The sequence below is a fragment of the Plasmopara halstedii genome, assembly GCF_900000015.1.
Source record: "Plasmopara halstedii genome assembly, contig: Scaffold_208, whole genome shotgun sequence".
In the NCBI taxonomy this organism is placed as follows: domain Eukaryota; phylum Oomycota; class Peronosporomycetes; order Peronosporales; family Peronosporaceae; genus Plasmopara; species Plasmopara halstedii.
Genome location: NW_020187129.1, coordinates 36,333 through 61,689, shown reverse-complemented (window position 1 = coordinate 61,689; position 25,357 = coordinate 36,333). Strand labels below are relative to the sequence as shown.

General features: G+C 45.6%; 9 protein-coding genes across 9 annotated transcripts; 5 read left to right on the top strand and 4 right to left on the bottom strand.

Annotated features, from left to right (window-relative positions):
• Positions 1-629: 629 nt before the first annotated feature.
• On the bottom strand, positions 630-1,257 carry PHALS_03003 (Chromatin remodeling complex WSTF-ISWI, small subunit; the record flags this gene model as incomplete). The annotated part of the gene is made up of 2 exons (XM_024720978.1): positions 630-988; positions 1,062-1,257. The coding sequence occupies 2 exons, from the start codon at positions 1,255-1,257 to the stop codon at positions 630-632; spliced, it is 555 nt and encodes a 184-aa protein (XP_024572822.1).
• A 1,441-nt stretch (positions 1,258-2,698) lies between these two features.
• On the top strand, positions 2,699-3,788 carry PHALS_03002 (phosphopantothenoylcysteine decarboxylase; the record flags this gene model as incomplete). Its single annotated transcript, XM_024720967.1, has 7 exons — positions 2,699-2,703; positions 2,806-2,854; positions 2,915-3,019; positions 3,079-3,270; positions 3,327-3,416; positions 3,476-3,644; positions 3,709-3,788. 7 exons carry the CDS (start codon positions 2,699-2,701, stop codon positions 3,786-3,788), a joined length of 690 nt encoding a protein of 229 aa, XP_024572821.1.
• A 22-nt stretch (positions 3,789-3,810) lies between these two features.
• PHALS_03001 (lipoyl transferase) lies at positions 3,811-4,542 on the bottom strand (the record flags this gene model as incomplete). The annotated part of the gene is made up of 1 exon (XM_024720956.1): positions 3,811-4,542. One exon carries the CDS (start codon positions 4,540-4,542, stop codon positions 3,811-3,813), a length of 732 nt encoding a protein of 243 aa, XP_024572820.1.
• A 150-nt stretch (positions 4,543-4,692) lies between these two features.
• On the top strand, positions 4,693-11,567 carry PHALS_03000 (Regulator of spindle pole body duplication; the record flags this gene model as incomplete). The annotated part of the gene is made up of 12 exons (XM_024720945.1): positions 4,693-5,041; positions 5,103-5,248; positions 5,312-5,596; positions 5,652-5,903; positions 5,965-6,099; positions 6,175-6,707; positions 6,766-8,799; positions 8,860-9,895; positions 9,955-10,046; positions 10,107-10,230; positions 10,306-11,093; positions 11,162-11,567. 12 exons carry the CDS (start codon positions 4,693-4,695, stop codon positions 11,565-11,567), a joined length of 6,180 nt encoding a protein of 2,059 aa, XP_024572819.1.
• A 139-nt stretch (positions 11,568-11,706) lies between these two features.
• PHALS_02999 (Predicted methyltransferase) lies at positions 11,707-13,087 on the top strand (the record flags this gene model as incomplete). The annotated part of the gene is made up of 4 exons (XM_024720934.1): positions 11,707-11,857; positions 11,925-12,074; positions 12,141-12,205; positions 12,269-13,087. The coding sequence occupies 4 exons, from the start codon at positions 11,707-11,709 to the stop codon at positions 13,085-13,087; spliced, it is 1,185 nt and encodes a 394-aa protein (XP_024572818.1).
• Positions 13,088-13,176: 89 nt separating this feature from the next.
• PHALS_02998 (TNFR/NGFR cysteine-rich region) lies at positions 13,177-16,330 on the bottom strand (the record flags this gene model as incomplete). Its single annotated transcript, XM_024720923.1, has 3 exons — positions 13,177-13,601; positions 13,662-15,811; positions 15,873-16,330. 3 exons carry the CDS (start codon positions 16,328-16,330, stop codon positions 13,177-13,179), a joined length of 3,033 nt encoding a protein of 1,010 aa, XP_024572817.1.
• Positions 16,331-17,493: 1,163 nt separating this feature from the next.
• Positions 17,494-20,795, bottom strand: PHALS_02997 (Auxilin-like protein and related proteins containing DnaJ domain; the record flags this gene model as incomplete). Its single annotated transcript, XM_024720912.1, has 3 exons — positions 17,494-17,620; positions 17,700-20,673; positions 20,762-20,795. The coding sequence occupies 3 exons, from the start codon at positions 20,793-20,795 to the stop codon at positions 17,494-17,496; spliced, it is 3,135 nt and encodes a 1,044-aa protein (XP_024572816.1).
• A 147-nt stretch (positions 20,796-20,942) lies between these two features.
• Positions 20,943-22,340, top strand: PHALS_02996 (uncharacterized protein; the record flags this gene model as incomplete). The annotated part of the gene is made up of 1 exon (XM_024720901.1): positions 20,943-22,340. One exon carries the CDS (start codon positions 20,943-20,945, stop codon positions 22,338-22,340), a length of 1,398 nt encoding a protein of 465 aa, XP_024572815.1.
• Positions 22,341-22,792: 452 nt separating this feature from the next.
• Positions 22,793-23,353, top strand: PHALS_02995 (DNA-binding centromere protein B (CENP-B); the record flags this gene model as incomplete). Its single annotated transcript, XM_024720890.1, has 1 exon — positions 22,793-23,353. One exon carries the CDS (start codon positions 22,793-22,795, stop codon positions 23,351-23,353), a length of 561 nt encoding a protein of 186 aa, XP_024572814.1.
• Positions 23,354-25,357: the final 2,004 nt, after the last annotated feature.

Below are 25,357 nucleotides of genomic sequence, written 5' to 3'. Positions count from 1 at the left end.
GACTCCTAGCCATGGAGCAGGCGAATGCGTCGCTGCATGCGACGGTGGAGCGCTTGGCTCCATTAGAAATGGAGGTTGTGACTCCGTGCTCAGAACTAGTTGCTGGTTTAACTTTTGGGTGGCCGAGGGCCCGTAGGATCTGCTCCGGCACCAACGCATCCGCATTCACTTGCGCCGGATCCGCTGACATGTCAGCAATCATACTGGTGGAAACATTGAAATAGCTTTAATTGCGAACAGAAAACTAAGCTACAGAACCGGATACGACGAACACAAACGTAATAGTGCGAGCTGATTAATAATCCAGTTGCGATTCGTGAAAAATTGTAAATTGTTGCTTCAACCCCGACGTCCCGAAGGTGGCGCATTAGAAGACGCTCAACAGCATACCAATTAAAGTTTGGAGTTCCGTAGCCAATACGGGGCAGATGAAATGTAGCCCCATTTGAATAACACTATGCGCCAAGGCCTCTAACAAAGTTTTCAGTGAATTAAGCCGAGAGTCTGAGGATTTTCCTTGGCGAGCGACTACTTTTTCCAGTAAGTCCTTGCACGACACATATCCGTCGCACGGTGCGTTCCTAATATTCCCTGTTAGTCTAATCAAGTGTGCACCACCGAGTTTAAGATCATGCCGCTTCGTACTGATTTTGGATAGAAGGTGAGAGAGCAGACAAACTACGAAAGAAGCCGCGCGAGCACCAAACACCGCTATTGTCGACACAGTGAGCAATAATGTATGGCTTCATCCGTATACTTGTGAGAGGAGGATGACTGGCAACACCGGATTTGTAATATAGCTGTCCGAAATTTGTCGAACAGTCACTGCTGTCAACATCATGCGACGTAGATGACATCGATTTATCTTTAGGTTTGATCACTGCAGATGCGTACTTGTTGGCATCCGACTGAGCAAGTTTACGCACAAGCGCGTTTTTTCGACGTTCATCTAGCAGCCGAGCGTGCTCCAAACTAGCCACTCGGCATCCTGCAATTTGGATTAATAACTTTTGTATATTCTTTCCCCTCAGAATAGTATATATGATCCTCTCGAAACTCACCACCTGAATCAAGAAGCTCCTCGCTCGCACAAGGCTGCACAATTTTTTCATCACAGCTTGCAGGATCTGCAGGCAAACAAAGCGAATCTCGAGCTAGAATGTGCTTGATGTATTCATCCTTTAAAAGTTTCATTAGTGCATCTTCGTTCTCTCCTACACTCTCGTGCATAAGTTCATGCAGTCTAAACTGAAACATGTCGATGAAACCATATTTTCATCGTCACTTTTGTTGTCTTCGTCATTATGACGCGCAAGATTACGAATGCGACCTGCCATCCGCACCTTCAAAGAGCGTCTATAAATGCTTTCTTCGACAGAATTTGCGTACAGAAACTTGATTACGTGAATTAGTTTCGTCTGACCAAGTCGACACGCACGTGCAACGGCTTGCAAATCGGTTTAAGATTGTAATCTGAGTTCGCGAAGATCACCGTATCGGCGCTATAGAGATCTAATCCTAAATCCCCTGCTCGAGTAGAGATTGGAAAACAAACGTTTCCGGATCTTTTTACAGCGTTCAATGCTCTGCCAGCGCTCTTTAACACGTACATACCCGTCAATTCGTTCGTAAGCAAAGCTTTCGAGCGCCAAAAAGTCCTGAATAATGTCCAGAAATTGCGGTGACAGACTAAATAGCAGTACTCGATGATTTTGTTGTCTCAACTGTGGTAAGATTTGATTCAGAACGAAAAGCTTGCCACTATTTTCGTACAGGTGACTTCCTTTCCTAAAAGACTCAGGTTCTGCTCCTGAGAACAGGTACGGATGGTTGCAGGCTTTTCGTACTTGTCAGAATATTAATTAATGAGACGATCCGAGAACGTTCGAAACCACGTTTAGAGAATATTGAAGTGTCTATCCACAGCAGAGAATTTGATGCGTTAAGTACTGACTTCGTTACTTCTGCTGCGTACGGTAGAAGATGTGCAGGAAGCGTTCACTCTGCCACCATTGACTGAAGTAGTTGTGCATACACCAATGTCAGCAATGCATTGCGCGAACTACAAGGACTGGAGAAACCCCAGTGGCTGAAGAAGAGGGTGATTGCAAGAAATGCCGAAGTCTTTAATGGTGTAGCAAACAGTCACAGGAGTAGGGTATGTCAGATGCAGGGCGGGCGGGATGCTTTTTAATTCTGATGCATCTCAGTGCTTAATGCAGGGTCATAAATACTTGGATTTGATGCTGACAACAGCGCTCAGATCGTTTTGTATAGAAATTCCTTTGACAATTTTCAGCGCAATTTAGTCAAAACGATGTTGTAAAGTTGAGTTTTTCGATTCTTCAAACGGTGGCCTTCATTCATGATTAATAATTCCCACACGTATTGTGGAAGTACTTGTAGTCGGATAGTAGCATTTCATAAGATGTCACGACTACTAGTGCTTTTTTGCAGGTTGGTCTCCGACGTCTTTTGCATTACTTTCCGGTCTTTCGTTGGACCAACGTATACACATGTCGAGATGCTGGGTGCAAATTGGTTAAATTGCTTCATCCAGTTGGGCAGTACGCTCAGTGGTGCGGCAACTAGGTATTGATCACCTTCACCTTCATAATGCTCTCGGTTTCTAGCGACTAGAGCAGCAATGAACGCGATAATCTGCAGCATCTCGCCAAGCCCCATCTCGTCTCCAAAAATGGGGTTTAGCCTTTGCTCATACTTCCGCAGCAGCCATTGTAGCCCTGTAAGCTGATAGTAAGTTCACGTTGTGCAGTAAAAACGGTTGAGCTATGACCTGATCAGCAAACGGCGTTGGCTGCTAGCTCGAGCTTGTGGACGACTTTTTCCATTGGTAATGTATCTTTGACCATCACTCATTGAGCAATCAAATTACTGATCCTCTTATGCGAAGACCATGTCGACTGTACGCCGGCCGCGAGTGCTGCTGTGTGCCAGCGGTAGCGTGGCGGCGGTCAAAATTCCCGAAATCGCTAATCGACTGACAGGAATGGCGGAGGTGGGAGCTGAAGACTTAACATGTGCGCATTCGGAGCTCAGGTGGTTGTTTTAAGGCAGGTGTGCGTGGTATTAACTAAGTCGGCAGACTTCTTTCTCAAACGCGCCAAGGATTATGATGCCGCGGCTCATACACAGTTCTGTACAGCAATACATTTACCGGATGGTGACCAGGGAAAAATAACGATCGTTCGCGACGAGGACGAGTGGAAGACCTGGAACGTTGTCGGAGACAGCGTACGCCATATTGAGGTGTGATCGAAGCGAAACGCTGCTGTTAATTTGTCACTCATTATGTGTTGCTGCAGTTAAAGGATTGGGCGGATGTGATGTTGCTAGCTCCATTATCAGCAAATACACTTGGAAAGCTTGCGAATGGTCTAGCAGACAACCTTCTTGTAAGTGAAATGACAGAGCCGTTTGAATTTTTATTTATGATTGTCGCCTTTCTCGATAGACGTGCATCGCTCGAGCATGGATCCCGTCCAAGCTATTTATATTTGCACCTGCCATGAACACGGACATGTGGAACCATCCGATCACAGCGACGCAGCTTCGCGTGCTGGATGAGCTTGGCTACAAGATGATACCTCCTGTAGAGAAAAAATTGGCCTGCGGGATATTTGGTACGAAGCCTTTAGGGCATACCGAGACATGTTTAAATTTGATTCATTTTTGTCCTTCGTGTAGGCAAAGGAGGCCTCGCAACAGTCGACACTATCGTCGCCTACACCCTCGACCAATTGCGGCGATTATCTCTCATTAACTAGCCTAAAAAGGTAAATGTGCGCTCTAAAAAGGCGTCTTAGCCTCAACATCTTCGATATCAAGCTGAAAAATCTCGCTGATTGCCTCGATAGTAGCATCCTGCACATCTCTAATTGTCGTGTCTGGCCGAATGCGATCCATGCTCGTGACACCATAATCATCAATACCACACGGAATGATTTGATCAAACGCGCCTAAATCCGTCTTGACGTTCAGCGCAAAGCCATGCATGGTCACCCAGCGACTTGCATGCGTTCCGATTGCACAAATCTTGCGCATTTCATAAGACGTGCAAGTCCCTGACTTTTCCCCGACCCAGACTCCAGTAAGTCCGTTCATACGCTTGCCTTTGATGTCAAACTTGGCGAGGGTGCGAATTACCACTTCTTCAACCTGGCGGAGGTACCAGTGCAAGTCTTTTTTGTACTGTGTCAAATCCAGTATCGGATAGACTACAACTTGCCCGGGGCCATGGTATGTGACTTCGCCTCCGCGGTCAACTCGAACTAACTTGACGTGCTCCTTCTCTGAGTCAAATTTCACATTATTCATGGTGCCACCTCGACCTATTGTATACACGCTCGGATGTTCCAAAATAAGCACCGCATCCTTTTCCAAGGACTGACCAGAACGTGTAGCCAGCACACGCTCCTGGATAAGTTGCTTCTGCCAGTCCCACGCAGTCTCATACTCAACGCTGCCTAAGCGGTACGCGACACACTTACGTCTTGGCTGTGGCGTATGTAACGCTGGCATTTGTGTAGATAGTAGGCGTATTGATATGGCTACATTAGACTGGAGTTTTGCAGATGATAATCTTGCGGCCTTCCAGCCGAAAAGCGCGCCCATTACGGACTTACGCGCTAAGTTCGTTTATTTGCAAACTTAAATTGCCAAAGCTCAAAAATGCGAGGGAACGCTCACAAGGCTGGCGCCAATACACGCGAACTGCTTTTGGAGCTTGCCCGGATGCCAGATGCAGCGCAAAATGCAATAACACTCTTTAAGTCCCACGCGGTAGCTCTTCTACGCAATACCAGGGCTGACAATTCATCTCCAATAGTGTTGACTTTGTTAAGCGCGGCAGTCGAGCGTCGCGAGCCGGAATGGACTCGCTCGCTAACAAAAGATCGACATGCCAAGCGCCAGTGTTTAGGCAGGAAAAATAAGCATGACGTAGTATTTGCAGCTAGAATGGCACAGAACCTCGTGAAGACGTATGCAAGCACAAACGGTAGTGCAGTTAAAGCGGGAGGTCAGTCGGTGCCCAGGAAATGTTGATTTATGGAATGCTAATACTCGACGATATGTATTAGAATTGAAGGTTTTGATTACGTCAATGGATTTGGCATGTATGGCTCTGTACATAGTGTGTGCTTTGGAGCATACGGCAAAACTTGGTGACCTCGTGGTCGACAATCTCCTTTACCAGGTTGCCAAAAAGTACGCAGAGATGCCTGACGTGAGTGACGTCATTGAGTGCTGACTATTTTAGTCTGAAAATTTGCTGATTATTAATGGGTAGACTTTGGAGTCAGCATTCTGTGTGGCTGCTTGCGTTAACATTCGCCTTTGGACTGCACACTTTGAGCTTAGCGATAAGAAATCGAGTGGAACATTATCATTGCTGAAGATTACCGAGTGCTTAGAAAAAGATGCAGCTGCTTTTGGCAGCAGAGCGGTGAACGACCTAAAGTCCTTAGTGAATTTACCGCCTCCAGAAAGCTTCCATACAGCATCATTTGCGCGATTGCTACTTGGTCACGCCAATACCTGCATCTCATTGTTATCGTCTTTAAAGGATTACAAGGTACTGAAGAACTAGCGCTGTGCATGATTTCTGTTTTTAATGTGAAATCTTTTAGAGTGCGCTTGTCGTGGCTGAAACTACAATGTCGCCGTGGCTCTCTTACTTCCAACAGCTTTCTGGCGAAAATGCAAAGTTGGCCTCTTCGTTCAGTGATCGTGCGTTTCGAACAATGTGGAAAATTGCTGCGGCGATTGACAGCGCCCAAGCAACGACAAACACATCGACTGATGCACTTCAGTTTCGTTCGGTGGCACTGTCATTTTTGCTTAAATGCTCCAATTACACCTCTAAATACTATATACAGCAGGTAATTATACAGCGTTAAAGACCTTGATAATTCTACATAGCCTTAATCCGAAGCTTCGTAGGTTCACCGCGTTGGAGTTCAGCACGAGCGCCTCACGAAACGATCGCAACAAGGATTGAACGAAATTTTTGGATTATATTGCCAGTCAGCGAATTTGTTGAGTGAATACTCGCCCATTTCGACATGCATATACAACGTACGTAGTATCTTCTCTATGATTTACACTTGATGGATACTTACGTCTGTGTATATGACTTGACATGCTGGATAGTCCGAATGCTGTCAATGGGAATATATCTACTGGCTCGAGCATTTTGCTTTGATTTGTGAATTATCTGGTATGCACGTGAAATGTGCACTGGTATTTGAACATGCAATCCAATATGTGCAGCTGTATACGAACGTCGGCAGACACATTGAGTTCTGTCTAGCATCGTCTGCTGCTAGTGCGCTACTTAATGCGGCGAATCTCCAAAAGCAAGACAATAACCCATTCTTATGGAATTCGATATGCGGCTCTGCAATTTGCACGATATCGAAAACCGCAGGCAGAATGATACGCGATCTGCACGATAAAGTAATTACGGACGAATGGATTAGTCAATGTGAAAATGTTGCACGGGTGTATCTGAGGCGACTAGAAGCTTTGTTACCTCTCAAGGTCGAACTGCTAGACGCAAATGAGTCGCCTGGGCTGGACCTTATAATTCGCCTCATTAAACGAAGTGCCACAAAACTTTTTAATTATGTTGTCAGTGCTCAATGTACAGCAAAATACCAGCGGTATAGCCAAGTCATCACGAGGTATATAATTTAGATTGTGTGGTTGCTCTTGTTAATCAATCTAACGCGTATACTGCAGTTTTGATATCATGTGCAAGGCTATTAATGAACTTTCTTTAGCGATTGCTGGCTCGAACAATCATATTGTGAAATTGATGCTTGTGGAACAACTAAGACTCAATCGAATGGCTGTTACGCTGTCGGCTCGAGTTTTTATTCTCGATACTTTGACAACAGCTGAATCTGTGTTGTCTGAGCTTCTTGGACATATCGCTTCAGTTTGTAAAAATTTGGACAGTGCGATTGAGCAAGGCAAACTAAATGGATCGATTTTAAATGAGATTCATGCCGACTTATATCTGATCACACGAGAAGGTTACAGCTGTGCGAGCCACTGTTATAAAAAGGGTAATCACCAAGAGGCAACATTGGTACTACTTAAAGTGCTCAAGCTTGGGAAAAGCTACTTAGAGTTTGTTATGCAGAGCGACCTAAACGCGGAAGATAAGCATAAAGCTCATGCTGAGGTTAAATTGGATGCTGTCGCTTCCCTTCTTGTGCATTGCTTCCGTGTGTTAAAAGACTTTACAAAAGCACGTTTATTCACTGGATATACAATCATGTACTGTCAAGATCTCGTTGATTGTATTTCGCAAGCCAATGTTAATACGTATATTCGCTGTCTTCTGGATGAAGTGAAGCTCATAGATGACAATGCACAGGAATCGATTCTGAATGAATTTGAAGCTTTTTTGCACGATACGAGTCAAGTTTTCAAGTCTCGATTGGTAGCTGAGGACCAAGTGATGATGTTGTGGATGGAATTTCGAGATGCATTTAACCAAACATCCGCTAAGATTACCTTAAGTTTACAAGGAAATGAATATTCCCAATCAAACAATGATATTAGTGTTTCCTCCCTGAGGTGTGTTAAATTGTTCGGCTTATTTGAGCACCACATCAATGAGAAGCTGCTTAAAATGAAGACGGAGTCAGCGGGCAACAAATCATCGTGCAAACTTTTGCAAAATGTCTCTTTTGCTCTGATTCGGCGAAACCAGATCTTTTCTAATTGTTACGCCAAACGCAACGTTCTCGATACAGTAAAGGAACTTTTTCTCGTTTACCAGTCCCTAAGTGACGCGGTAAATGGCCTTTTAGAGCTTGCTGATGCTTTGAATGGTGATCTTGGTGGAATTTATGGATGGCGTGGTGTGATCACGATGGAAATCGCTCTTTTAGTTAGCTATAAGGGCTCCTCGGACAAATTTCTATCGAAAAATAATCTACCTTTGGGCGAAGAGAATGCTGTAGCCGATATCAAACGATCTTTAAGCTACTGGGGCGAGAAATTCTCTAGTGGCTTTTTGTTTGATGGACTATACTTGATCCAATGTTTGGAATCCATGTGCAATACATTATCCTTAACTTCATCCGCACAACAAAAAATGGCAGCCTGTAAGCTTCTGAAGACATTACAGCTGTCTAAATGGTCTTCAAATCCCATACTCAGTATCTTGCCTCTTCCGCTCGGACTGCAAGCCGTTGACTATCCCGACACTTTCTTTGCTAATGAAGTAAATTCAACTGTGTCATCAAATGCGAGCTTTCACAATGTCATGAACCTCTTTGGAAGGGTAGATAGAGAGCTGTTTGCTGCGAAAACAAATCAAATCTGTACAAGCAAAGATCGAGCATATCTTCTTTTACTTAATGCGGTGGTAATACTGAGTGAAATCAAGCAAAATGTGAAGAATTGCTGGACTGCAACAATGGCCAAGGCAGTTGGGATACGTGAATTGCTAGCTCACACGATTTTATCAGACATTCACTTCAGTGAAGGCCAAAGCACATTTGCTATCTCTGAAGCTAAATGTGCGCTGCGGGTGTGTTGGAAATTGGTAAGGAAATTTACCGCCCTGACGTCACCTGTTGAAGTCACATACTTTAGTCTTCCTCCCGAAATCGCAGTTGCAGAGGATCAGCAACGCGCAACATCAAGCTTCTTGCGCTTTATGGCACTGGATTGCTCTTCATGGGATCTGCTCCTTGTCACCAAGGTTTTGTTGTGTCGGTTGTCATCTCTTTTCAGTCTGTCTGACCAGCCGCACCGGTATTTGCTTCATTCATTGTAAATAAGTTCGAGCTAATTTTTGCATTATGCTGTGCTTAGAGCTGAGTTTTATTTAACAGAGGCGATGCGTCTTGTTGGTGGCTTGGATCTGCAATTCTTTCGTCGGAGCCCATTTTACGAGTACGCAGAGCTTGAACTAAATGCAAACAAATTGGAGAAAGCAAAAGTATCCATATCTTTGCTGAACTCAAACTTGAATTTTGAGCGTGGTGCTATAGTTAGTTGTGATCCAGCAATCATCGAGCAAAGCTGTGATGAAATTGTGCAGCAAGGAGATGTATACCTTAGTGAGGACAAGCAACAAGAGGCATTGAAATGTTATACAGATGCAATTAATATGGTGGACACCCTTAAAGATCATCAGTCGTTCGAAACCAAACGGTTGGGACGAGTTAAGGCTCGCTGTTGGCGCAAATATACCCGACTACAAAGCCAGGCAAACACATTCTCGAATCATGCGGCAGTGGAAACACTGCTCAGATCGATGAAAATTCTTAAGCAATCATTAAACTCGTGTGCTGTTCTTCTGGAACGGGTCAAATGCATGCTTGAAGTAGGACGCATCAATGTAAGATTGTTGCAGTCTGTCTCAACTCGTGCATTTACTAGCTTGGCACAAACGCAATCAATTTTAGAGGAAGCTTATTGGCTTGGAAGTAAGCTTGGTATATCATATCTCAACCACGAATTGCGAAAAGCACTGGGCATGGCTTATTTTACTGAATTTGAGGAAGCCAGGCAGGACAATATGGATAACAAAGTCGGATACAAAAGAGCTACTTTTCTTTTGTGGGCAAGTAGTGCTCTACTGGCAAATGGTGGGAGTGGTGATGGCATCGAAAAAGAGCCAAAATGTGCTGATAGAAATGGCGATGGAGGGATAGAAAACACTTTAAAAAACAAATTAAAGCGGCGGCGTGGAGGCTCAAAAGTATTTAAAAGGTTAGCTCCGCATCAACATCTTGTACAAATAGCACAAAACTTTGCCCAGAAGGTTCAGCAGCTTCCAGACAATTGGATAATTATTTCCCTAATGATAGGCTTGTCGTCCGAGCTCGTCGTGACGCGTATCCCAGTACGTAAAGTTTTGGCATAGAACTACCATTTATCACTCTAACATTGCGTGCGACCTAGACAAATGGGGATGTTCCTACGTCTTTCTGCTTGCCTAAGGTAATCTGGATGAAGTGCATTGATGAAATGTCCGGAATTGTCAACAAATCAAGGTACGTTACACTTGGTGATATTTCTCACTGCCTAGCTAAACAATGGCGCTCACAACGTAGAGAGCTTTTATCTGGACACACCGCGGAAGAAGCACGATTATGGAGTAATGAACAGAAAAAAAATTGGTGGGGTACTCGTCAACATCTCAACACACGCATTGATGAGACAATTGTCTCCATGCAGGTAAGGATGAAGTGTTCGATCTAAAGCTCGTTGTCTGCAGTAAATTTATCACGCTCTTGTTCGTATGACGTAAAGCAATCGCTTGGGTTTTGGCGATGTCTGTTCGTCGGAGGGCCCGAAATTGAGAGTGAAATAGTCCAACGTTGCTGGAGTTTGCTGACCGACAAATCTTCCTTCATAAAGTTGGCCGAAAGAAACTACAGTCTACTGTGTGCAATCGTTAATGCCCAGGACTATTTGTCAGATAGTGAACTGGTAGATGGACTACAGCACATTGCGGCAGAAACTGAAGTGCCAATGTCCAATGCAATATCAAGAAAAATCCTTCAGATTCTTCGGTGTAGTCGCGACGGATTACCGACGAAAGCGACCCACTCCAATCTCACCACATTAAGCACGGACAAAATCGCTAAAATGAAACTCGGCGAGGTCAAACAGCTTCTCGCTGCTCAGGGAATCAATACCGATGGCGTCAAGAAAGTACTGATGAAACGCCTCCTGGCTGCCCGAGATGCTGCTCTTATCAATGAGATGAAACCGCAGCCAAGATCTGTTAGCGTCGAAAAGAAATTGAAATTTGCTACCATATTGATTTTAGATCACCAGCTTCAGCAATTTCCGTGGGAAGGCATGGATGTAATGGACCTTTGCGCTGGAGTGACCCGCATGCCTTCCCTCGACATGGTTGTGCAAAACTTCGCGTCATTAGCGCCAGTCCGAAGAGATCGAGTGCGTTATTTGCTGAATCCTGCGGGGGATCTTAAGTCAACAGAATTACAGTTGGGACCGATTCTGGAACGTGGAGTCGCAACGTATGGATGGGAAGGGATGGCAGGAAAAGTACCTGACCAGAATACAATCAGGTATGCGCTAAAGAACCTATCACTTTTATCGTTATTGCTCGTCATGTTTCTCACTACTGCTCCTGCAGAGACTATTTGTTGGCCGCTGACGTATATATTTATTGCGGCCACGGCTCCGGCGAAGCATACCTGCATCGCGACAAGGTTCTTGACCTTAAATCCAATTGTAGTGCCGCTCTGCTGTTTGGTTGCGGCAGTGGACGACTTGAGCGTGAGGGAATCTTTGGACCAAGCGGTACAGTACTATCGTACTTGCGAGCTGGAAGCTCTGCGATTCTAGCGATGCTGTGGGACGTCACTGACCGAGATGTTGACCAACTGAGCTGCAAAATCTTAGAAGAGTGGCTTTTAGCGCACAACGAAGAGTCATTGGCTCAAGTGCTTCAAACCAGTCGAGATGTCTGCAAACTCAAGTACCTTAACGGACACGCCGCAGTTTGCTACGGACTTCCACTCCACGTTGCACAAAATTAGATGCAAACCAGCGAGCAATTAAGTATTGCGTAGCTGCGTGTAAATACTCAACTGCTGTTTTGAACTGACCAATCATTGAGCGTCACTGACGTGGCGAGTCGTGATCATGATTTTCTCACAATAAGCATAAAACGAGTGGATGGTTCTGTGCTCTACGCCACCGGCCCCGCTGGCCGTCGACGTGGCTGCATGTCGCTTGCTGATGCACAAAGTGGCTTCATCAACTGCCACACGTGAGTATATGCGTGTATTAGCTGTAACGACTTACGGACGCTGTGTGCTTGGACTCGGTATGGTAACGAAGCTTTGCTATCTAACAATTTCAACACTGACAGTACTTGCTATTACTGACAATAGCGGGATTTCTGACAGTTGCGACTGAGCACATCGCTGCGTTCGTCAAGTGCATGTGCGATGATGTAAGAGAGGATGACATTAAGGTTGTGCGTGAGATTCTGCTGCTGCTAGCTTTGACGGTTGTGGATGAGGATCATGCGACGTATATTGGTGAGTCCGTTTTGGCGACAGAACATCGCTACTTGCTTCTGATCACTAAAAGCTTTATCATTTTAGCTCGCATTGGAGCACATCCGTTGTTAATGCGTTTGATGGAGCACGGCAACGAAGACATCGAAGAGGTTGGATCGCTTGCAACATGTAACAAAGCACAGATTACATTTGACCTGATGGATTATACATAGGCTGCAGCAAAGGTCGTTACAGCATGTACGAGCAGCCCGTCTGCAGTAACATTTCCGCATCGCGTGCGTGAAATCGAAGAAGTAGAGCTTTTGTGGCCTCTAGCAGCACTTTTGCCGCTCGATCCTCGCGACGATGTCCCCAAAAGTGCTGATGAGAGTACAAGTACTCTCCAGGTACTAATTCGTCAAGTGCCAACAAGAATGACGGGCCAGAACAAAACTGGATATCGTTTATGGGGCGCGGCCTTCATTCTTGCACGCTGGATTCACAAGCACCGCGATATGTTCGTGAACAAAAGTGTGCTTGAAGTGGGCAGTGGTCTTGGACTCGGAGGCATTACCGCAGCTCGATATGCAAATCACACGACTCTCACCGACTATCAGTCAGATACGTGCTCAGCACTTTCTTACAATGTACGACTTAACAAATCGTTCACACACGAGCTTGATGCCTCAAAGCCAGAAGTCAAGGTATCACTTCTTGACTGGGATAGCACCGATAGCATCGAGGCTTTACCGAAAGCTGACGTTGTGATTGCAAGCGATATTATCTGCGAGCCAAGCACAGCTGAAGGATTTTTGCACGTTGTGCGCCATCACATTCAGAAAAATTCTGATAGCGTGGCATACCTCATGAACGCCAACAGCCATAGTCGTTTTGGGATTACCCACTTGCATGCACTCCTGGCTGCAAGTATCGACCTTTCTTTCACCGTCACCCCAGTTCATGAACTGTCTGACGGCGCGGACCTTCTTCAGACAGTCAGCGATGCACAAGAGCTGTCTTACGAGTTCTACGAGATCCGTGCTACCTCATAGTAGACCCGTTTCAAGTTTTATCAATTCATCAGATTGCATTATAGAGTTGAGATCAAATCATATTTAGACGCTGCCTTTGTCGACTTTTGCTATACAAGAATGTTATATCTTTCAGGCCCAGTGCAACGCTGATCATCGGGAAAGCCGTTCCCGAATGGGTTCAAGTTGCCAGCAATACCAGTGTTTGTACAGGAACAGCGCCCTGAACCACATCGATTAGACTTCGCACGTTGCAACTGCTTTTCGCGCGATTGAAATTCCTGCACAGGCCGAGGACAGCTAAATGGCGACCTCATCTGCAATCGCTTCCACATAGGGCTGTGCTGGCACAAAGTCCGTTGTGCAGCATTCAACTTGCACGAATTACACGTACGACAGACGCGGTCGACACCTGCTGCGCATAAAGATACTTCAAACTCGTCCAGTGTACATTGAGTACACGGTGCACACACGCGATCCGTCATTGGAGTGCATGCTATCGAAACGTAGTGATTCGAACGACATTCTGTGCATGCTAAAAGTCATATTGCGTTAAAAGCGGTGGTAGTTAGAAGCAATCTCGCTCAGTACGTACGATAGCAAACTGTATCTTGCAAAGCGCTGCAAACTTCAATAGCATAGGAATTTTGAGGACATACGCTGCACGGAGCGCAAATTCGGTCCTTTAGATCCGAACAGGACTTCGTAAGAAAGGATCCGTCTGGACATCTCGAGCAGTCTGCTGCCGAATGCTGAAGCATATTGCTAGCTACTCCGACAGCTTTGACGGCATTTCCAGCAAAGTCTGCCACGAATGTACTTTTGATTCCAAGAAACGTACGTGCTCTTGTAATACCAATTCGACCCGCACCGAAACTTCTTAATGCTGTGACGTCGGTTTGACCAATTTGTAAAGTAAGAATTGTGTCATCTGCAGTACGCTGCCCAGCAACATTTACTGAATCTAGTTCCGGCATAACAACATGTGTAGTTGAAGGCAAAAGTCTGTAGGTCTCAATACCGGCTGCTGTCTCAGCAAGAGTCAGGGCTTCAATTTGTACAGTCCTTCTATCCACAGCCTCGGAAAAGTGGAGCATTAGTAATTGTTGTGGTAAGTCCAAGCTGTAGCCAACAAGAACGGGAGGCAAACTATCTGGCGTGAACATTGAGACAGTCAGCGCTGCACTTGTGGGGACTTCCAAAGTCAAGAGGGAAGAGCATACAAAGTTTCCGGAGCTCTGGCAGTCGTCAAGCACATGCTGGAAAAGACCAGCTTTTGTGCTTAGCAATATTGCGTTTGCATTTTCTACAAAATTAACCATACGCTTAAGCGAGTTTAAGTCTTCAGGACCAATATTGACCACAATCGAAGTTCCGTCAGCGCTTCTTGTGGTACTTTGTCGGGCGTTAAATTGAAAAGTGATATCTACCTTTAGATTGGACTGAAGCAGTAATTTTGTGACTTTGAGTGTCGACGCTCGAGCCGGAATATTTGTATGGAGCGTCAAAGTCCCAATAGCCATGTTCAAATCGAACGAAACCAAATGTGGTCCTTGTGCTATTCCCTTCAGTATCACTTGGAGAACATTGCACTCGCCAAACTTTGCACCAGTTACATCCGACAATTGCAACCAAAATGAACGAGGATGCGGGTCATAACTTGGTGGGATCAGGATCCTCAAAAGCACCTTCTTCACTTTAGAGTCTTCATTCACCCAGGTGACAACTTCTGTCAACGACTCATAATCAACGCCTGAGCTTGCCGTGTTCGCTATGCTTTTCACGGTTACTTGTGCTGGTACAAATAATGCTGCGAAGTTGCGCTGGAGAACCACTGACAGTACTCCTGGCTCTTCCAGCATCACATTCGGGCAAAATTGGTGTCGCATTTTGCCGCGGGCTACAAGGTTTGAAAAGCTGAGATTAGAATTCAATAGCCCTGAATATTCAAACTCGGAAGCGGCAAAGTTAATTTCGCTATGATACTCGTTGGTGGGGCCAGTGATCTCTATAAACGAAATACTGGCGTGTACATCGCTCAGTGAGGCTCCCTCGTTCTCTTGAAGTACGAGCATTAAACGTCGTGGCGATTCATCTGGATCTGCTCGTGCGAACAGCATACTCACAACCACTTGTCGATCGCTAAAATCTCCATCTTTCCAGTTAAGTTTTTGCTTTAGATGATCGTAGTCTAAACCAGCTTTAGCGGTGTCATCTTTAGTCGCAACTACGACGGAGCAGTCTCCGTCACTCCCATTAAGCCGTTGAATTGTTACAAGGGCGGCACCTCCTGCTAATGTCAAATATTTTGTACTGGCACAGTCTGGGTAGCAATCAGCGACGAATTGCAGTGAGCCCTGCCGAACGTCGTTTGGACCTTTAATTCTTACAAGAATCTCAGGAATTATTTTACTTCTTTCAATTCTAATGGCGTCTTCTTCTTGAGGCTCCACGCCGACCAGACGTACTATAAAACTCTCAGCTTGCTCATACAAATTATCATTATTCACTCTAAGACTAATGTTTTGCAATTGGGTAGCATCATTCGCAAAATTGTTGTCGCACTTCCATTCCAGAAGCTGAGAGACTGGTGATACCAACACAAAGTCCATTGGAAAGCATGCAGTATTACAAATGATTTCGAAATTCACGCTAGCCGTTAACATTGTAGTACTCGTCCAGAGCACTGGAATGATTAACTCTTCACCTTCTACGACATCAATAGCAGTATCCTGAAAAGTAAAGCTGGCAGGTATAACTGCAACAAAGAGGACATCAGCATCAAACGCTAAGAACTTCAAGTTACCTTCGAGCAGACGCACGCTTTGAAGACGGAAGAAGAACGACTTGTGCCTGATTGCGATCCGCATTAATGTGAGCACCAACAGCATCATGCAAAGCTAACACGAACGACTTTGGGTCTATTTGTGGCTTGCCATCGTTGTAAATTGGTACATAAAGGTCTTTATCGAAATCGTCACCATCTTGCCACACAAGACTAACATTACATGGCGATTTAAAGTCTTGATCTGCCACAGCATTGCCTAGCCCAGGGATCGTCGATACATACACAGCGGCTCGCCCGTCGGATCCAAGACCACGTTGAATGGAAATGGAAACGACTCCGAAAGCTTTTGTACTTGAATAAATATCATGAGAAAATTGAAATCGACCATTTGCATCAGCGGCCTGAACTAGCTTTGTGTAATACATATACCCTCTTGCACTGAACAAAACTTTCAGTACAAACAGCCATCGCCACATAGTCATTATCATCAATCAAGTAGCACAGGTTAAATTGGTCAAACTGCAGCGCTGTTGAAACTACACCGGCTGTTCACGAAAGTATCCTAAATTTCTTCACTTTATTCATACATTTTGAGCGTTTTCAAGTGGATACGGTGTTTGTAGCGCAGGGAGGCAAGATACCTGTCGAAAAGCTCGTAAAAATAGCCTTGACTTGGTCCATTTTATGTGCCGTTTGCGGGATTGATATCAAGAAACGAGTTCTGGAATGACTAGGTTCGATCGGAGGTTGCGAAATATTTCGCTAACGATACTGTTACAGCGGATGATGAAGCGCAATGAAGTTATTGTTGGGCAAGGCATACGACAGAAAGAGTCAAAACAGTGTCACTCAGTGAACTAGATGTTTGAAAAATGGTTCAACTGAGCTGAGGCATGACTGTACGACAAAGCATTGCTATAATCGACTGAGGAGCAGAAAGTCGAATAATCTATAGATGTTTTCAGCGAGAAGGCTGGAATCAGCTTTTTCATTTCAGATGTCGCCGCTATAACAATTAAAAATTCTCGATCCATCAATTTAAAATGGAAATGAGTAATGGAATGCAAGTTGTGTTTGATGTTCCAGATTCGGCCTCGAATCCGTATACTAGTTGAGATTTGATCACCTGAGTCAAATTGAACGCTACAGTGCCCAAACTCTTGTCAAGTCGAAGAGTTAGATGAGCACGCTTCTACTCAATTTCATTTGTCAATGGCCGACCTTGTGCTCTTTCCTCTGTCAGGAAAGTAGTCTGAAATACATGATCGGCAGTGATTCAAATGACATATCAATACCGCCAAGCCAGAATAAGAGCAGACGGGAGAGATTGTCGTTTGTGCAGGACACAGCGAAGAAAACAAATTTAGCCTTCAAGCAAATGGATCAGCCATACAGGCCACTGGCGCTGAAAAAAATGTTGATCACGTTGATTTACGCAACTCTAAAAGCTTTTTGAAGCACGGCGACCAATGCAAAATCTGGCGGAGCATACGATGTACAAGTTACTTGTAACACAAACTTGGTCGGTATTCAGTATTATTCCAGCCATCACGTTGAGTCAGGAATAGAAGTCAACACTGGATGACCTTGCTCTGAGGTGCCTGCATATTTGAATGTATAGCATTTCTGACTTCTCCTCTCAACTGTGCTGACTTTTGAATTTCTCAAACGACTGATTTAGAACAGTGAAAAGCTCTTTAGCCTCCAATTGCTCAGAAATCGTCGCACCGCGCAATTTGTCAGGGTGAACAACCCGAATAATGCTCCTACAAGAGTAAATGTTACTATTCTCTTACGATCACAAGGTAAATTGTAATGCTGGCCAACATCAAAGTTAACGCTTACCGATAGGCCTTGCGCACTGTATCATCGTCAGGCGATTGCACTACCATCAGCTGGCACTTCTTAAGCGCATCGCTTGATGAGATTTGGTCTAAAGTTAGGATCAAGTGCAAAAGCTCCTTGCCGAATGCCCACATCTCCACCCGCCGATGAATGTCTCCTCGAATGGCATCTGCTTCATCAGCTTCTTGCTTTTTTTTCAATTGTAGTTCATGGCGTTCGCGTAAACGTGCTTGTTGACGAAGATACAGCTCTGTGTCAGCTAAAGTTGGTTCAGGCGGTAGTGGGGGCGTCTCAGTTGACGTTATTTGTTCTTCCTCAGCTTCACTTTCTGAAGTTTTGCTCTCACTTCTACGCCGTCCATCAACATTCGCAGCATCATTCCCGTGTGGTCGCGGTTTATGAGTAAAAGCAGAAGGCGAAAAATGCTGAAAATCTTTGTGTTCTTTATGTTGCTTGCTATTCATTTGATGTCGCATTTGTGAAACACGAACTGTTTTCATGCTTGCCGGTCGTCGCTTCCCATTGCGCCTCGCTTGCTGTTGCTTACGTTTTCGTTCGCGTTCTTCTTGTGCCATTTTTTCCCATTCTTTTTCATACGCTTCCTTCTTTTTCGTCTCTTCATGCTCTTTTTCCTGCTTCAGTTTTAATTTCGCATTACGCTTTCGCGCCCGATCCTCCATGTACTCATTCATTCGACTTTTGCTTGTGCTTCCACTCTGAATTCTGCTCTTTTCACGATTTTTTAACGATGGTGGAGAGCGTGAAGATCGTTTTTCGGAGCGATCTTGGCCTAGTAAACTGTTTTTTCGGACGTTTCTGCGGGCTTCATTCTTTATTCTATCAGAACTTTCGTCGTCATCTGAGAACGAAGAATCCGATGAAGAAGATATTATCGAAAAAATGACAGTTCTTTTTGTATCTTCGATAAATGGCTGCTTTATTTCCGCATTGGAGTGGTCAGAGTCATCGTCTGAGGACGGTGACAGCGATGAAGACGATGTTAAAGCCTTTTTGACTTTCAATGGAGCTCCAGGGATGTCAATCTGCTCATGTGTTTTGGATGAATCAACAAATTGAATCTGCTTGTCGACAGCTTCACGTACTTCATCTTCTTCATCGTCACCCTTGTTTGATTCATTAGAGCTGCTCACATCCGCGTCAGTGATAGCATTCAGTTGCCGTGGCACATCTGAAGCACCAATAGGTAGTGACATGTCAAGCACAAATGCCGGTGGGGGGGGAGGCAATGGCGGCATATCTTCCTCTGACGAGTCGCTTGATGATGACTCGCTACCAAAAATGCTGTCACTTGACTCATCCTCGTGATGTGATGGAGACCTGGCCACATACATTCGAGGACGCTCCTTCAAAACTTTGCTTTGAGCTAATCCTTGACGCTGAGCAAGCGGCGATGGAACGCCATCAACACCTGTTGGAACGTCATCAACACCGTCATCTTCGTCTTTTGCAGGATGTGGCACGTTCTGGGGTGATGAAGTGCGCTTAAAACGAGAAGAAAGTTTCCCGAAAAACGTTACTGAGGAAGCAGATGACTTGCCGTTTGCTACAGCTGGTTTGTCCTCCAATGGTTTCTCTGGTGGATCCAAGGCGGTTTTAAACATTTGAACAGAAGCTGCGCGGCGTTTCCCGTCTCTCATCGAAAATTTCAGACCATCATCTGCACAACTCGATGCAGATAATCCACGGGAACGGTTCTGACTACGAGTCGCGCTCACATTATTACGAATCGGTGAGCTTACTTCAGGAAGCGATGGTGCTGCTAGAATAACTGAACCACCCACACTAGTTTCGTGATCAGGTACGAAGTCAAAGCTTGCAAGCTCGGTTTCGCTAGTGATAGTTGCAACACTGTCCCTTGGATTCACAGCACCATCGTTCGGCAAATGTAACATATCAGGGAGAAAACCCACCGACGCCGCTGTAGCTGCTGCAGTTTCAGCGCCCACAGATTCTTGAAGAGCAGTCAGCTGTTTACGCAGGTACTTTTTCTCGTGCTGCTCTTTCGCTAATTGAAAATTTAATCCTCGACTTATCGCCTCTGCATTTTCACACCTTTTCATCAGGCTCTGATATTCTTCACTTGCCACTATCTGCACCACAGAAAGCTGCTTGTGAGCCGTGTCCACCAATTGTTGCTCAACTTGGCACAATTTTTCCGCCAGTCGCGCATTTTCAACTTGCTGTTCCCGAAATTGTGCCTCTGTTGCTTCGAAACTTATTTTGTGTTTTCTTGTTAACATTTCGAGCTCCCGAAGTCGCTCTTGGTCTTTCAACTCGCGTTCTCGTCGATTAATCTCCTCTGTCGCTGTGACATCAGCTCGCAGTTGATCACACTGCGTACTCAATATGGCTACCTTTGCCTGGAGTTCATTTACTTGCAGCTCGTACTGTTCAGAATGTCGTGCCATCCTCTCACTTACTTTCATCAACTGCTTATTGCGCTTTTCAATGATGCGTTGACATTCCTTCGTGCGAATCACGCACTCCTCTTTCTCCTTATTGACTGCACTAAGTCTTTTCTCCAGATCTTCAGTGCGTTGCTGTGCAGCGTCTAGCTTTTCCCTAAGCGCCTTCAACTCTGACTGTTTCTTGCTCTGTCGAAGCTTCACGCGCTCATGGAATGTCTCAAGCGAGTCTCCAGCGTCATCATCGGCCTCAAAAAGCCCCTTCCGCTCTGCAAATTGTCTACTACTTTCTCCAACAGATGCAGATAAGGCTAGCGATTTTGCAGAGGTAGAAAACATAGTGCGACGCCGAACATCGCCGCTGGAGAATGAGCTAGAAAGCGTATTATCGAAGCGACTACGTGATGTGGTCCCAAGAAGCGGTGGAACTGCTCCTACGCTAGCTCTACCATCATCTTCGCCATTCGAAGTGTCGGAATCACTCGAGGAAGACGAAGAAGAAGAGAAAAGGCCACCATTGCGCCCGCGACTACTGTTACCTATCGGAGCTAGAACGTTCCAAATTGGCAAGTTAAAATTGCAATCAGACATAAAGATGGGAAACGGGATTGAGATAAGATGCTTATAAAGATGTACCTTCCGCTCTTGACACGACTGTGGCGCGCCGCATGATGTCACGAAGCCTTGGGCCTTGCGGATTGATTCTGAGAACAGCGTAAACAGGGGCACAGAGTTACTTTTTCAGAACAAGGGGTACGATTTGTGATAGATGCGGTACAACATATTTGAGACCTTTACTCGAAATCATTTCTAAGAAATGATTACTAAAGGTGTCAAGTCTAACGCCGAAGTCGAGACGCTAAAGCAAAAGCTACGGATGTCGGTAAATCAGGCGGTCGACGCTGTATGTAGCGAATGGGAACAGCGATCGACATCGCCGCAACCGTCGAATATGACAATGGAACAATCGTATGGTAGCTGCCGAAAACTCGTAGCTTACATATTGGCCAACATGGATACATCTCCAGGATTTGTGGAGCAAATGGATCGGATTATTCTTGCTTGTTTCAGTGGAGCATCTAAACGCGTGCTAAACGCAGTTGTGACACATAAGGTGTGGTTTCGGGCTTCAGACACGATGCAAGAGGGGGGAAAGGCGTTTAATGAAGTGACAACATCTTGCAATCGTCACAGAGAAAGCTCTAGAGCAAACCTAGCGTCCATCGAGGATGCGACAGTTCAAGATGACGTTGTTATTAAGCAGGAGAAATACGATGAGGTGATCACGTCCAATAATTTAGACGGTCCAGCTTTCAAAAGGCGTGAACTAGCGCAATCATTGCTTACAAAACGCCCACGAAGCAGAACCACCAAAATGAAGCTATCAACCAAGAAACGATTGCACGCACCTAATGTTATCAAGCCGAAGAAGCTGCTTCAGCGTCATTTGGAAGCGAACACCGCAATAAAAAGTGTGAAAGGCGACACTGAATCAGGTAATGAACGGAAACGACGAAAACAGCGAAAAGTGCTGCCAAAACAAACGAACATAATAAAATCTGCACCGCCAGTAGAGGATGAAAGAGGTTTGTTGACGTTCAAAGAGGCGATTGGAGAGTTGTGCTATCAAGAACGTCGTACATCCGAACAGACCGAGTTTTTTAAAGAGCGGTTACGCAAGTCCATACAGTTTGTAGATGCATTACTGTGCCGACCACCGCCAGGCAAAGTGTGCATGCAAAACTGTCGCCGCATTCGAGAAGGCATGTGTAAAAGTACCGCGCCTTGTCAGGATGAAATGTGTCGCATTTGGCACGATGTTGAGGCGCATACAGACCGTTGCGAGAACTTAAAATGTGAATTTAAACTACGAATTTTAGTGCGGGAAACCATGCACAAGCTCCATATTAAACAGTTGGAGACTAGCACTACAAACCAAAAATTGCGAAAAAAGACTGCAGCGTGGGACGACTTAAATGCCAGTGAGCTTAGCGAGCCTGGATCATTTACTGAAACTATCGCATTACTCGAAAGAGAAATTGAGGATTTAAAACGAAGCCTTGTAGCTGAAGAATCTGGAATTGCTGAGATCCATAACGCTTTACATCAATATTGGGCTACGCTGCACGAGATCGGGATTGAATCCAAACACGATGATATTGACCATTTTCCAGAATTTGGTGCGCATTATGCGATCAGGAAAAAGCGTAAATAATGGGATCCAACAGTGCTTTGTACATAATTTACAATAACAGCAAAATATTTTTTCTTTATATTTTTACCTCAAATTTCATAAATAAAATGAATGTATACACGATGGAAGGCCACCATACGAAAGCAAATTCTACGTAAGAACCAGGACACCCATAGCCAAAAAAAATTATCTGGGCGAAATACGAGCACATGGTTCTAAGAGCAATGGATGGATGTCTCGAATAGCAGTTCTAAGTGAATGTATCAAATTTCGTGGGACAAGGTTCGTATTACTGTCGGTCTGTGCTAGGTAACGTGAAGATAGACCCCGTCGTCATCCACAGCAGCAAAAAAACTCGCTCTTGGGTTTCGGGATTATATAGAGAGCGCCTTGGAATCCAGTTCTACGCGAAAACGAAGTCATGGATGAAGCGCGTTTTTTTCTTGGGATGGCCCCACCGCTTCAATCTCGAGATGCACAGCCGAAACCTATTGGAGGACAACGCGTCGTTCCACGACAGCATCGAGATCGCCAACGTCCGTGTGTGCTATTTTCCGCCCAAAATGACAACTTTCTTGCAGCCACTCGACGCTGGTATCATCAAGAGATTCAAGGGTAAGTACAAGAAGCTTCTTGTACGCTGGGTGGATGACCAGCTCGAGGTCGACGGCAACGTTTCGCGCATGGACGTTGTGACAACAATCAAGTTCTCCGTTGATGTGTGGGCTGATGTCAGTTCGAGTACTGTTCAGAGCTGTTGGCGCCATACGGGCATCGTACCAGCACTCATGTCGGCTGTGTTCAAGTCATCCAGCGACTATGTCGATGCCGACGATCTCCCCGATCTCAACGCACTCATTCGCCATTTCGACCTCGCCAACCCGCTCGACGCTGACGCCTACATCGACATTGAAAAAAACTTCTATGGAGCTAGTGTTGACACAGCATCACCGACCAGCGATGTAGAGGGCGATGCTGTCGAAGGGTGGAAAACAGAGAAGATGAATGGGACTTTTCCTACCGTGAAGCTCTAGTCGTGTGTCAGCATCTTGTGGTCTACGGATTTGCGTATGTCCAGAGTGAACACGACATCGTTGTGGTCAGGGCACATGCGAGAGAGATGTTACAGGCAGAATTAGAGCAGCCAAAGATCTCGGTATTCTTCACTGCGGAGAGTGGTGTAAAAGTCACTTCACCCCTGAACTCAAGGGTGTATTTGCCGGGATATCGGATCAGTCTTCCGCAAGTGACTACCCGTAGCTGCGGAACAAGCGGGTGGAGATAGAGATAACCTCGAGACTCTTACTTGAAGTAATGGCGCAGCTTATATAAGTGGTTGACTTGGTCGTGGCTTCGAAACCCACTCACGTAGAAACGGCATATTCTTTTTTGATGTTTCACCTCATAATCTACCAGCTAAATCTAGGTTTTGCACAAAGCACCGCCTTTCGATAATGTTTTGTGCTCCTCATTATAAGAACATGAACAGTTTTCGTGTACTAATGGTGCCTTTATATCGTTAGCAGATTGAAGTACGAATTCAGATATTGTTTAGACATATTGCAGAATTCGCTTTTGGTTGAGGCGTGGCCCATAAATTCGGGCGTTTAATCCGCTCGCAAGCGATATCCTTGACAGCATATCGAAATACCAGAAGTAGCAAATATTGATCGACAAGAAGTCGCAGAATGTCTCGAAACTGAGGTGAGCGAGTGCAGCGGGGCTGTCGTAGCTATTTGCTTCAAGAAAGCTAAGCCAAGGTCACCGTCCTTCGTTCTACGCCAGAACCAATACGAGTGAAGCAATCCGCTTCCTCCAAGAGTACCCAAAACCGTATACAAGGCAAATACACTCTTCCGTTCAGAACTGAAACTGTAATTTTTTGCAGCAGAGCCACCTATATTTAAAACCTAACTAATATGTATAACTACTGGTAGTCCCGTCACGTAGTGGCTTCTTTTTACGGTGTAGCCACACCGTTGTGGGATTACACCGACTTGTGTAATCCACACCTTTGCGGTCACACCATCTTGTGTGACCCACCTTTTCATACCAGGGTACGTGTAGCCCGTCACACTCCCCCCCATCAAAATTGCGAATACCCACAATCCACAATTAACTGTTGCCTCATACGAGGCTCGCATGTCTTAGACACCGTTAAATGCCTAGGACCGTTTTAACACATTCTCTGCTCAATGAGCCCTGTGTCTATGACACGAAAAACATCCAGCCTAGCTGGTTCCGAGGGCGCCCGCAGGTAGAGCCCTTCCCCGTCTTTTGCACGGGTGCATCTCTGAACAGTACGTCCGCGGCTTCAGGGGAAGCACATTCCAAGCCCTCGGCAACCGAGCGCAACACACCGCGCCCGCCACGTGCGACAAATTTTCTCCTCGAGGAGTTGGAGGAAGTCGACTACGAGTCAAATACTTTTTTCCCAGCATGGGAAGACAAGGAGGGCGAGGTGCGCCAACGGCACGACGAGAGCCCTGCTCGAACCTTGAACACCGTGCTGGTTTTCCGACCTCTCGACTTCCGGGGGAAGTGATACTATTATCATACGCCTCAACGGGGCACAGGAGCTGCCGTTGGAGGCTGCCCACAGCGCGGCTCTTAGCGCTCGTATCAATGATCGGTCCAAGATCCTCGTGTGGAATACGGCTTTTGCTTGGTGGATCCCACTACTCAAGCAAAAGGCGCGATCATTCGATCGTTAGGCGTCTGCGTAGTTGGGCCGCAGGCCACTGCACAAGCTGAGCTTGACCAGCGAAAAGCTCTCCGAGCTCGTTTTTTGGCACCTCAAGAAATCCCAATGGATAGTTACCTCGTTCGACTTCGCGCTTAAAGAGGAGGCGCTCCTGCACTCGCAATGCGGACCATCCCTCTTGTGATTAGCACCCACCCGGTGTTCTACGTGGGCTTGCTCAAGCCGTACCGATTCTTGTCTGGATGTGGTCACACCATGCCCATCTGGTGTGACACGCACCCCTGTTACCAGGGTATGTGTAACCCCGTTACACTCCCCCCATTAAGATTGAGAC